The sequence below is a fragment of the Triturus cristatus genome, chromosome 4_1 (genome assembly GCF_964204655.1).
Source record: "Triturus cristatus chromosome 4_1, aTriCri1.1, whole genome shotgun sequence".
Taxonomy (NCBI): Eukaryota; Metazoa; Chordata; class Amphibia; order Caudata; family Salamandridae; genus Triturus; species Triturus cristatus.
In genome coordinates, this window is record NC_140585.1 from 916,096,950 (window position 1) to 916,109,962 (window position 13,013).

Consider the following 13,013-nt stretch of genomic DNA (forward strand, 5'->3'; position numbering starts at 1 on the left):
GTGTGGACTACCGGGGACTGAATTCAGTAACCAAAACTGATGCTCATCTGATCCCTAGGGCGGATGAATTGATTGACCGGCTGGGAGCTGCCCAATATCTAAGTACCTTTGACCTTACTTCTGGGTACTGGCAGATCTCTTTGACTGATGGAGCAAGGGAAAGGTCAGCCTTCTCCACGCCCAATGGCCACTACCAGTTCTGTGTGATGCCCTTTGGGCTCAAGAACGCACCTGCCACGTTTCAGCGCCTGGTAAACCAGATCCTCACCGGAATGGAGAGTTTCTCTGCTGCTTATCTGGATGACATAGCCGTCTTCAGTAACAGCTGGGAGGATCACTTGCGTCACCTGCAAGCTGTTCTCCAGGCCCTGAGACAAGCTGGATTGACGATCAAGGCCAGCAAGTGCCAGATCGGGCAGGGGTCGGTAGTGTACCTTGGACACTTGGTGGGTAGGGGAGCGGTGCAACCCCTCCAGGCGAAGATCACGTCCAAGAAACAACCTCGACGGGTAGTCTGGACGGAGGCTTGTCAGCAGGTCTTTGTGAGATTGAAGAAAGCCATGTGCGAGGCCCCGGTCTTAAGGGCCCCAGACTTTTCCAAGGAGTTCATTGTCCAGACGGATGCATCAGAACATGGCATTGGGGCAGTGTTATCGCAGCTCAATGAAGAGGGTCTGGATCAACCCGTGGTCTTCCTATCCCGGAGACTACTTCCCAGGGAACAGAAGTGGAGTGCAATAGAGCGTGAAGCCTTTGCAGTGGTATGGGCTCTGAAGAAGTTGCGGCCATACCTGTTTGGCTCGCACTTCCTGGTTCAGACCGACCACAGACCCCTTCGTTGGCTGATGCAGATGAAGGGGGAGAATCCCAAGTTGTTGAGGTGGTCTATCTCCCTACAGGGAATGGACTTTCAGGTGGAACATCGGCCTGGAGTGGACCACGCCAATGCAGACGGTCTCTCAAGGTATTTCCGCCTTAGTGATGAGAACTCCCAAGGGGTTGGGTAGCTCTCCCCACTTTCAGCTGGGGGGGACGCGTGTTAGACCTGTCAGCCCTTTGGGTGGTCCCTCCTCATCATTATTTATTTTGTCCCACTTTTTGCCTCAAACCCTGTTAGAATTTTTCCTTTTTGGGAACCACCAGACTTTTTAGTGTTGCTGCAGATTCAGGGAGCCATTTTATCTACCCCTGGAACTTCTGTCTGAGGGCCTGGAGCACAAAATGGTGGCCACCTGTGACATCACCAGCACCCACTGGAACCTACTAGAACCTTCTGCAACATTCTGGAGCCCTGTGACAGTTGGAGGCGGTTTAGAATGTTGGGAAGCTAAGACAGAGAGTTGGCAGTTGGAGCTGGCAGTTGGCACCTGACTGGTGAAGAGAGAGCAGCAGAAACCTGAAGGAGGAAGGAGTGAGGCAGCAGGGGTGGAAACTTGTGCCTGGAGTGGGGTCCATAAACCCACCCTTGATACTAGTCCCTACTGACTGAGCCCAGCCTGGAGCCCTGTGTGGGAAGAAGCAAGAAAAACCATCTTAAGGACCTGGACAGCAGGAACAGGCCTTAGAATCCAAGAACAGCAAGATCCTGACCTGGATACTGGTTTCCCTGGAGTCTGACGTCGAGTAGCCTGGAGACCTGGAGCCCGAGGTGGAGAAGCGGCGCTGACTGGAAAAGCAGACGTCGTACCCGGAGCCGCCAGAGGTCGAGAGAGGGCGCCGACGGAGGTCGGAGAAGTACCAGAGGTCGAGGAGGAAGTCACCCGAGGTCGAGTGAGCGGCGTCGACGGGGGAGTGAAGTCCGCCCTCCGGAGTCGCCGGAGACCGGGGTGAAGCGTGCCGGAGGTCGGGAGTGGAGGTCGCACTCCGGAGTCGCCGGAACCTGAGGAGAGGAGCACCGGAGGTCGGGAGTGAGGTCGCACTCCGGAGTCGCCGGAACCTGAGGAGAGGAGCACCGGAGGTCGGGAGTGGGGATCGCACTCCGGAGCCGCCGGAAGTCGACATCGAGCCAAGGCCGACAGACGTCATCGAACCTGAGGTCGCCATCGGACCGGAGCCGCCCGAAGTCGAGATCGAGCCGAGGCCGCCGACATCGATCCGGAACCGCCTACCGGCGTCGTCAAGAACTGACATTGTGCCGAGGCCGCCGACATCGAACCGGAACCGCCTCACGGCGTCGACACGACTCCAGCGGCGTCGGAGCTTCAGAAAAAGGGCAGTAAGTGGAATAGAGGGCGCCTAAGGCCCTGTGGAATCCTAAGAGACTACTCTAGGGGTTAGAGAGGTGCTGGAACCAGCTTGACTGTGCCAGGGGTGAGCTGAGACTAATTCAGAGGGGTTGTGTAGAGTGAGAGAGCCAGGTCTCTAGTATTCCCCCCTTGATCTACCTCAGTTTAGGCCTCAGCCTTGTCCAAGCCAGGGAGTAGACACCCTCAAGCCATCCACCTAACCACAACCTGTGCCTGGGCCAAATCAGCCCATAGTAATCTCAAATGTGATCTGATTCTATAAGTGTCACTGTCAGCGTTTAATTATTTATTGAGAGCACTGTATTTATTGTATTTAACCTATTTATTGCTTCACTGTATTTATTGTTCCACAGTATTTATGGTCGCTCAATATTTATTGGTTTGCAGTATTTATTGCCTCAGAATATTTAATTGCCTGTATGTATAGCACTTATGTTTATGCCTTAATTATTTATGATCACCCCTATTTATTGAATCATTAAGCCAGTATTTATTTGACCTGCACTATTTAAAAAGCCTTGTATATTGTGATTGTGTTATTATTTATTTAATCAGCAACTAAGAGAAAAAGAAGATAAAGAAAGATATTTTCATAATTTTTACGGTGTAGAGTCGTTTTTGGAACGGATGCACACATGGTTATTGTATGGGTATGACGTATGCTTAGCACGGTGCCTGACCCCTGACCACTCGAGCCAAGCTACCACTGTATGTCCTGGAAAGACCCGTTACCACCACCCTTTCCGGTGTGGGAGTGGAGAATTTCCAACATCCATGTACAGGCATTTTGGATGTAAATGTACTTGTCTGTGTGATACATACCTGTGTCTTGTACCTTCTGCAGTCTGTTCATGGGTTTTTGTCTTTGGATGGATGCAGTGAAATTGGCTGTCTCTTAGCCATCTATGAAGGTGGAAATAGTAGCTGTAGATGACTGGTCCAGGATTGGCTGGTGCAGTTGAGGAGGCAGCATTGGAAGATACTAACTGCAGCCCCAGTCTGGTTCTACATTTTAAGAGAAAAGTCAACCCTCCACCTAGAGATCTTACTTTTATTATGACCTTAAAGGGGAGGCTATCCAGAAATAGGGAGGGCATCCACAGTAATGGACATCCTTGAGGAGACTGCACACGTTACTGCTTTTGATAGCTCTGGTATTCACAGTTGAGGATTTCTAGGGAAAATCAGTCCACAGTCAAAGATTCGAACAGTGGCTTTCCAAGGTCAATGATGTAAAAGAGATGGTGTCTGAAGTGAGGAGAATGCATTGGTGTTTAAATATTGGAAGAGCTACCAAGCGCCCCCATTTCCTGAAATAGTGGCAGGCTCTCACGAGCACCCATCTGTTCCTTGGTTCACAGGTTGCGCAAGATGTTGTATCAATAATCCCTGTACTAAAAAGACATACACATAAAACTGGGTGGTGCAATGAGAGTTGTTGCCTGGAACACACAGGTATGAACAGTCACAGCAATGGAAAATACAAATCTACTGACAGTAGAGTGAGTTTAGGGACACCAACTAAAGATAAAAGGCGTCATCGCTTCTTTAGTCTTCTTCTGAAGACAAATCGGGTGAATAACGAGGGTGTGCTATTTCCTCCAGGGCCAGACTGGGAACCAAAACCAGTTTTGGCAAAGATGGTTAATTCAGCCCCATACTGAACCATGCTTGGGAGTGTTGCTATCAATCCTAACTCTATCTAATGTATGTGGGGGATGTATGGCACAAACAAATGTTCAGAAAAATGGGTCTAATCAATTTTTCAAATATATATAAAAGCACCCCATAGCTGGCATCCCACGGGTGAAAAAACGGAATGCTCAAATGGCCAGCCCAGCTCTGGTTACCTCCTTATGTCCATGTGGCTTAGAAGTCCTAATCCAAGTGAACAGAGGCCAAAGTGACCATAACTAGCCACTTTATCGACAGCCTCAGCTGAGAGGATAAAGACTGAATCTGACTTTAATGGCATTCTCCTGATACTGCAAGAAGACAACTATTGGGTGAGGACAAGAACGGACCCATTGTGGTAACTGTACTGTCCCCCGAGTCCACAAGATATACGCTCCTGAGAAATTGAGAAATTGATCCTTCCTGTATGAGACCAACCAGTAGGCACATACCTGTCACTTTGGCCTTGAAGGGGCTGCCCACAATGTGCTGCGGTCCTCCATATTTGATGGAAATCAGGTAGTTTCCTGGAGCCATTGGGATGTAGCTGACCTTGTAGCCCTCTGAGCACTCCACACAGTCCATCTTCACCTTGGAGGGGCCGTCGATGGTGAAAGACAGAGCACCTGATCCAGCATTTATTGTGTTCACCACAAATTCTGAGGCCACCCCTAAAGGAAGAAACACAGAGCATTCATGAGTCACAAATAGCCAATCAGCAGCATTCTTCTCTTCAAATTTCCTGCAGTTCACAGAGGCGTGGCCCTACCGGTAGTGCCTCCCTCCAGCCCTGGTCCATACGCTGACACAAGGCCTGGGTCTCCCGCCTGGCTCTGCTCCCCCACTCGGATCTTGAAGGGGCTGCCCGGGATGTGGCTGGCATTGAACTTTACATCGATGGAGTGTACACCATTCTCATGGGGAATAAAGCGAATTGCGTACTTATCTGGAATGACAAAGAACAAGACTTGGTTTCACTTACTTGTTGAACTACCTTTTATCAAGCATCTCTCAGCACTACACATATAAAAGCAATCGATGAAAAGCAGAGTAAAAGAAATGTAAGAAAGAGGCATGCCAATAAAAAGCACCCAAAATATTTAGCATGGCACGAAAATGGAGAGAATAGGCCATCCTATATATGATAACCGGGAAATAACAAAGTAAACTCTCGTTATGGATGATCCTCTAGCTCATTTCATCTCTTGATTTTTATACATTGTACCAAATATTATTTTTATTGAGGCTAATCAGTATGAGGAAATGGCTGTAGATTTGGTTGACTTATTATAGGCCAACATTCGCATTTAGAAAACCTCACCCACTACAGGCAATTGCTTATCTATCTCTCACCACATTAACTGCTGTGGGTGTTGCCTGTACCAACCAAGTGCCAACCTGAGGGGCTTTAGGTAAGTATAGCAGAAATATTCCTCTTTGTTGAAGTGTTAGCAGGGCACATTGATCAAGTACTTCACAGATCCCCTCTTGGTCTGGCAAAATGCTGGCATTTTCAGGTCATCCTCTTCAATGTGATTTCGATAGGTTCAGCCTGTACTCCTGGTTAGCGTTGACATAATGCCTGCTGATGCTGTGGTGGTGTACAATGGGATGGTCTTCACATCACAGGAGTTTTAAATTTGGGTGTAAATTCAGAAGTTGTGCAGTAGGCTTTAATAGATTTTTTAAGGTTCCCTGTATAAAAGATGGTCTTTAACCTTTAACAACCATACGGACAAGTGGCCGCTAATCACCGCGGCTGAAGGATCTCTGTAGTAACAGTGTCACGACATGATGCTAGAAACCCGGTGGCAATGTCAGAACTGTGTGGGGCTCCCAGTTTTGGAATAACATGAGTGCTAAACATCATCACCGAGGTTTATTGACAGCATTGACAGAGCTGCATGTCAGGTTTCGCCAGTATAATAGTCAACGACGCACATCAAGATTGAGGTGCATTGCCCCAGCTATGTGTACAGTCCTATCGCAGAAATATAACTGGGCTCTGCTTCACAGCTGGGTGAAGACCCCAATATACAAATAGTGGATCAGACTCAGGGTACATTAGCAGGGCTGTATAGCGATCAATACTCAAATAGCAGAGGGTGCTGCCAATCGGGCTACAGATCAGCAAAGATACATGTGGTTCTGATAACAGACTCGCAGGTGTTGCTGCACATTAAGATTAAGATTTTTGATTGCACATCTGCCAAGAATCTCTAAATTCAGCTGATAACTGATGGGGCCATATGGCCTGGTATCAAATTAGTGAAAGTTTTCCTTTGCCACTTTGTCTAAATTATTTTTTTAAACTTTGCAGTCTGTGTGAACATTGAAAAGACTTCAAAATGTAATTTAGAAAATCAACTATTAGAACAAAGTGTCTAATAGGTGTTAGGGAGAAAAAGTCTGCAAAAGCCCAACTTCCAGTAGGAGAATAGGCCTTCAAAAACCTTTTTTGTAGAAAACGTCTCCGAAAAGTAAAGATGGGACAGTCAGCAAACTTCTCAAACTATGTGAAGTTGGAAGTTCACCCAACTTTGAGTTTGAAACTTTACCTTTCTCCAGTAAGAAGGAAATAAGCTCTATAAATGTGCCTTTCTGTTTCTGGCTTCTGGAATCCCATCCTCAGCTTGCTACGAGGAATCTGATATTTACAAACAGGTTAAAAACACACGCTCATCTTACCACTGTCAATCTCTGAGACATAGCACTCCTCCACCGACCCTGACGGGGTATGGACCTTGGCATCAATCACTCCTCTGGCACCATTTAGCTGCACTGCGAAGGAGGCTGGCTGGTTCACCTTCATCCCTTTCTCCTACGATGATAAATAAAAAAAAGGAATAATCATTGTGAAGTGTTGTAGACACGATCTATTCTCATCTCCCTTGGTTGTCCATTTTGCTTCCTGAGAGATGGGTGTGCCCGTAGGAATACTGTGACTCTGAAGGCTAAAAATGTTGGGGCAGAGTTAGCCGTAAGTCAAGCATTATACGTAGAATTAAGCGACTCAGTCCTAGGCCTACCAGAAAATGCTTTTAGCTCTTTTTTGACTACCCAAAGCATGGAATGATTGGTGGTTACAAATTGAAAGTTGAAAGCAGTCAAAATTTGACACTGCCAGCAGAACGAGAAATACAGGGACGAAAAGTGAAAACAAAAATCTGAAAGCTCTTGCTAAGAGGCACAGTTTTTCATAGACTCCTCTTCAAACATTAATTTCATCTACATAAGTTTACGATCATGAGGTTGGGTGGGGTAATATGTAAAGTAAAACAATAAAAAGAAAACCCACATCGCATTTTCACCGGATCTGCCCCAAAAATGTGGAACTCCCTACCACCCTCAACGAGAGACATTCCTTCACTCAAGCTTTTCAAGTAGGAACTCAAAGCAGTACTGCTAGAAAGACATCTTGCAGAAAAGAACTATTTTGAAGATTTTATCTTCCCCTATTTGATACTGTGTTACACCTTGCTGGTCGAATTCTATGTACAACGTATCCTAAATAGTTCTTACTGCCCTGTAACCCTCAGCAGCTCTCTATCTGTACAGTGCTCTGATACCGTGATTGTCATGTTCACTCTTTATAAAATCGGTGGCGGCTCCTCCGATAGTATCTGCCAGTTTCAGGTGGGGCGGGCTCCTGTGACGAGGGAGGAGGAGTTGGTGCACTCTAAAGTGCGCATGATGGTTTGGCCGGCCGTCTTGGCCTGGGCCTGGTCAAACCAGCATGTGCACTTTGCATGCCCAGGCTCCCATTCCCTGTCTGAGCGCCGAACTGTGGTGCTCAGACCAATAACAACGCTGCATTGCATTATTGTGATTGGCTCAGGGGAGCCATAGTGCTTCCTTCTTCTGGCCTGAGAGAAGGGACAACATGGGAGGGACGGAGGAGAGACCCTGTGATCAAGTAATTATTATTTTTTTTAAACCTCCCACCCTTCGCCGCTGTAAACCTGGCATTCCCTTGATCTAAATGAAATGGAAAAAGAATGGAGCAGGAGTATCGCCGATTAATGGCAGTGCTCCTGTGCTGCCAAACTCAAAATAAATCCCTACGTTATAATACTTCTACAGAATGAAACAAAAATTGCATATTTTTTGGGAAGCAGAAGTGAAGTTAAATGTGGACATAAGATATTCAAGTTGATTACACCTTTTGTTACCGGTGTCTTAAGGTACTGATGTTAGAGTGCCTGTGTGTTACGATGCTGGTGTTAGAGGAGGGGCAGTTAAAATGAATGCATAAGCCAGGATGTCTACAATGAGGAGTGACAGAGTGACTTGAGCAAAATATAACTTTGTCAAAGATTCAATGAATTTTATTGGACCTGCAGAGACATAAGCAGTTTACCACTGTCCCTCTGTTAAGCCTGGAAAGGGTTAACTGCAGTTGTCTGTGGATGTGAATTGTGGTCCCTTGAGGCTTCCTTCGCACCTTGGCTTTGAGGGGAATTTGGGTAGCACATGGCAGTGGGGTCGTTAAGGTTTTTAGTGCTGGTTCAGAGAACGAATACACAGACAATATTTGGAGGCGTGTCTTGTGACTGCAGCAGATGACGGGCTTCCCAGAAGCCACGGGTTAATCAGCAACGCCCTTGCACTATCTAGGCGAGAGATGACGAGCAGAGGCCGAGCAGAGGCTTTGATGACGAGCAGAGGCCGAGCAGAGGCTTTTATCTGCCAGCTGCACGTCAGGCTTGGGCAGCCCTTAATTTGTAAAAAAAATAAGTGCCAGGACCTTCGTCAGGAGCCCACTGCAGCTTGCACCGCCCATTGCCCTGCCAGCGCCGCCACTGACAGTACCAACACAATTATTGATCATCACACTCTTACAAGTGTGACAATTAAGCCTACTCTAGGCCCCCAAAGTTATAAGAATGGCTTGGGCATCAGTCAAGAGTCTTTTTTAGCAGCACCACCATGTGGGAGTTTGGTACAAACCCCGGTGTTGACAATTAAGTGCTGGTGCTGAGCACCGGAAACCAGCTGCTCAAATTAAGCACTTAGCAAGCATCGCTTCTGAACTGGAGGTCAAGACAGCAAGCGTGGGAGCAAATTTCCAGCCTCCTCACCAGGACCAGGTAAGAGTTCAAATAGATTTTCAACTAACAAAAGGGTGGATTTGATCTACTCTCATGTATCTAACAGCAACGTGCTCCCAGTTAACCCCTCCAAGAAACAACTCTGACTTTAGGGGCTTGTGTTAAACAGCAAAGGTTAAAAATGGAAAGATTGGCTATTTTGCCCAGATCTGCAGCAGTGTTTCTTCCCCTTCCCCCACATTATATTAGAGGCTAAAATTCTAAAGAGTAATTTCATGGTCATGTCTTAGGCATCCATCACAATCACATCATCTGGCCTCCTCAGGACTCTAAAGATCCAGGTGTTTTATAACCCTGGGGGATGTGTTCAGTTGTTCTATGTTCATTGTCTTACTGATATTTGTGTGTAAATGTGTGTAAACAGATTGTGTTGTGGGCCGACAAATGACTTGTGCTCGGGGGCAGGGGTTGGTGGTAGTCGACAGACCCGACTTGCTCACCTCCGCTGCCCCTCTAGCTAGGCCACTGCCTGAAGTTTACTGCATGATTGTCCCCTTGCCAACAAAAACTTTTGTTTACAGCATTTGGGTTTGGTCTGTGTGGACCAGCGCTAAAGACTCGAAAGGGAATCAGGCTTTCAGGACCACATTTGTCAGGGCGGGCTGCGGGCAGTAGTCTGAGAAAATACCAGGGATAAAGGCCATAACCCATACAGAAAGCTCCAGAGCTACAAGTGGGCCCAACACCCAGATGCTTTTTTTCATAGAAGATGAATGGAGTTGGGCATCAGGACGCTCTTCGGTAAGAAGAGGTGGTGGATTGGGAAGGATGCAGACCTGTCGCATTATTGGGTCATGCCCGCTGAAGTGATATCTTACCTGGAGGCTGGTGACTGTGAGCCTGCGGGCATCATCTGACAGCGAGGCCACGGGGACAATGAATGGACTGTCAGGGATCTGTTCATCGTTGAACTTAATGGAAACTTCGTAGTCCCCTGAAAAGAGACAGAAAGTCCAGACTCAAGCTGACAGCACAGCTGCTCTTATTTCCTCGACCTCACCATCGCTAAACAAATAAGAGCTCCTACAGCAGAACACACGCGGGCATTTCTGTAGATCTATTAACACAACTGGGGCAAAATCAGTTTGCTACACATAACATAACATACCATAACAGAACATGTGTATTTGTAAAGCGCACGTTCACCCAAGTGTATCTTGGCACTATATAACAGATGTTTATTGTTAGCCAACTCAATGGTACTCATTTTCCACAGTGATCCTTCATTCTTGCTGTCCGGCTCTTTCAGTCTCCTCCAGACACCAGCACTCCGGTAACTGGCACCCAGTATTCACCCCAGAGATACCTGCACTCTCGGTACTGGGCCGTAGACAGGCTGCTATGCAGCTACATGCACTCTCAGTACTGGGTCTTATACAGGCTTGCTATGCAGAGATCTACACCCTCAGTACAGGGTCGTGCACAGGCTTGCTATGCAGTTACCTGCACTATCAGTACTGGGCCGTAGACAGGTTTGCTATGCAGATACCTGCACTCTCAGTACTGGGCCGTAGACAGGTTTGCTATGCAGATACCTGCACTCTCAGTACTGGGTCGTAGACAGGTTTGCTATGCAGATGCCTGCACTATCAGTACTGGGTCGTAGACAGGTTTGCTATGCAGATGCCTGCACTATCCGTACTGGGCCGTAGACAAGCTGCTATGCAGATACCTGCACTCTCAGTACTGGGTCTTACACAGGCTTGCTATGCAGAGATGTACACCCTCAGTACAGGGCTGTGCACAGGCTTGCTATGCAGATACCTGCACTCTCAGTACTGGGTCGTAGGCAGGTTTGCTATGCAGATACCTACACTCTCAGTACTGGGTCTTACACAGGCTTGCTATGCAGATACCTGCACTCTGTAGACGAGGGCACACCCAGTCTCCTTGTGCAGGCACCTGCACTCCAATAACTAGGGCATGTAAAACGTCACCCCACAGACACTTGGAATGCCATTTTTAATTACCATTCAGGTGCCCTCTGCTGGCCTGCACTCTTACAAGAAAAGCAAATCCAGTCTCTCTCTGAAAAAAATCTCTACTCCTAACATCTGGCACACATCAGTCTTCGCATCAGAGAAAACCTGCAGGCCTCCCTATGGAGAACAACCAGTCCATGCTCTAAAGATGTCTGCACATAACATTTAGTTGTACAGACAGCCTCTCCTTGCACATTTCTCCATATCATGGTGCACATTCAGTGTTCCACTGCACATACCACCCCTCTACAGTCTTTTTTGATGAGCTCAAAGTCAAATTGGGACGCACTGCAGACCGACAGCGCTGGGTGAAAAATTAGTATACAACAAAGAGGTCCATTTACCTGGTTCTTGTACAATGTAGGAGACGCCACAAGAACCATCTTTTCTGTCCTCAAAGGCAATTTCTGCTTTGCTGGGACCCTCAACAGCGATGGAGAGACCACCGGCTCCAGCTTCTCTCGTCCAGATACTGAACTCAGCTGGAAGCGTAAAATTGAGAAGTCTGATTTTAAACAATGGATTTGATGCCAATATCCATGTCATGTCCCCCAGGCTGCATATCAATAATCTTGACAATGTACAGAAAATATTAGGCATGCACATAGCCCTCAAATGGAAGGCTATTGTAGTGGTGCATCTTGCCATAAGATGTAATCTCTTGCTCCCATCCTCCCCTCCCATTTCTTTCACATGATTGCTTCCTCAAACCTGCCCAAGAACTTGTTCATCTGGATCCTCACCTGGAACTCCCGCCACGCCTCTCTCCAAGCCGGTACCTCCAGCACGTACTTTGTGGGAGCCTCCCTCACCCATTGGCCCGACAGTGAATTGGAAGGGGCTGCCTGGTACATGCTGGCCACGGTACTTGACATTGACTGTGTGCGACCCCATCTCCTGTGGTACAAAACGGACACTGTAGGTGCTGTCCTCTCCGTCAATGATCTCAGCATCGTACGTCTTTCCGGAGGGGCTGGTCACCTGGGCCGTCATGTCCTGAGAGCCCACTTCTCCGGTAACACCTGGCAGTGAGAGAACACAATGGTTAGCTGGTTTCAAAAATTATAACGAGTATGTCTAACAAAGCAGTTGGGGGGTTAGGGGGGGCCTGAAGACCAGGTTGTGGGTTTTCACCATTAACTAAACTCTAGCTATTCAGAATTACAGGCGAATGGGGGTGGGCAAGTCAACTTGAGTGGAACGTAATATCTATACCTCAGGTAAAGACCACAAGGGGACATTTTGAATGTATTCCCTTATCAAACATTGGCACTTTATGTTCAGTAAGCACATCATTAATTAGTGAGTATTATGCAAGGAATTCAATTCAAGGTGTCTGATCAAATGGCTCTGAGCAGAAATTGTCTCAGCTGAAGAAAAGCTTAGATAAAGCTTGAGACAACCTTGAGGATTTGCAGTTGATTCTGTAAAATATCATCAGTGAGGCATGTTCTTTGTCAGATTTTCTACCTTCCTCTTCCGTCTTTTCACTGCATTTAACCAAGCTTTTCCACCTTCTACATATCAGTGATAATCAAATCAACTCTACAAAACCAATGACTTTCCTTCTCTTGCACTTATCAGTTCTTCTCCGTCTTATACTCATTTTCTACTTTCCTACGCAACAATCTTATCAATTCTTTCTCTGGTCCTTATTTCACATTCATCAATTTGATAACACAATTACATTTCCTTATTTTGTGCTTCTTGTTTCTATCTAATCTTTCTGTCCTTCTTACACATTAATCCAATTAATCTCATCTGTTTTCCTCACCCTAGTTTTGGTCCAACCAATTTTAAGAGACAGTTATGTGCTTTTAGCATACCTTCCTTATCATACTCTTGAGACTATCCTCACATGTCTTGTCTTGGGACAAAGGTTCGCTGAAGAGCCCGAGGTATACGAAGGTATGCAAATGTCTCCAACACCCCCATTTCTATTCACTGATGAGTTATCATAAAATTCTGTGCATCTCCCCTCCTACGATTTCTGGTGCAGA

The 13,013-nt window shown here is 46.9% G+C and overlaps 1 protein-coding gene across 5 annotated transcripts in view; it reads right to left on the reverse strand.

Annotated features, from left to right (window-relative positions):
• The window catches only part of FLNC (filamin C), a 206,718-nt gene that overhangs the window by 10,236 nt on the left and 183,469 nt on the right, over positions 1-13,013 (reverse strand). For all 5 annotated transcript variants that reach the window (XM_085653708.1, XM_085653712.1, XM_085653707.1 and 2 more), the window contains 6 exons: positions 11,757-12,035; positions 11,358-11,495; positions 9,850-9,965; positions 6,609-6,741; positions 4,690-4,866; positions 4,373-4,591 (listed from right to left, as the gene is read on the reverse strand). In XM_085653708.1, coding sequence (XP_085509834.1) covers positions 4,373-4,591; positions 4,690-4,866; positions 6,609-6,741; positions 9,850-9,965; positions 11,358-11,495; positions 11,757-12,035 — 1,062 coding nt within the window. The remainder of the gene's footprint in view (positions 1-4,372; positions 4,592-4,689; positions 4,867-6,608; positions 6,742-9,849; positions 9,966-11,357; positions 11,496-11,756; positions 12,036-13,013) is intronic.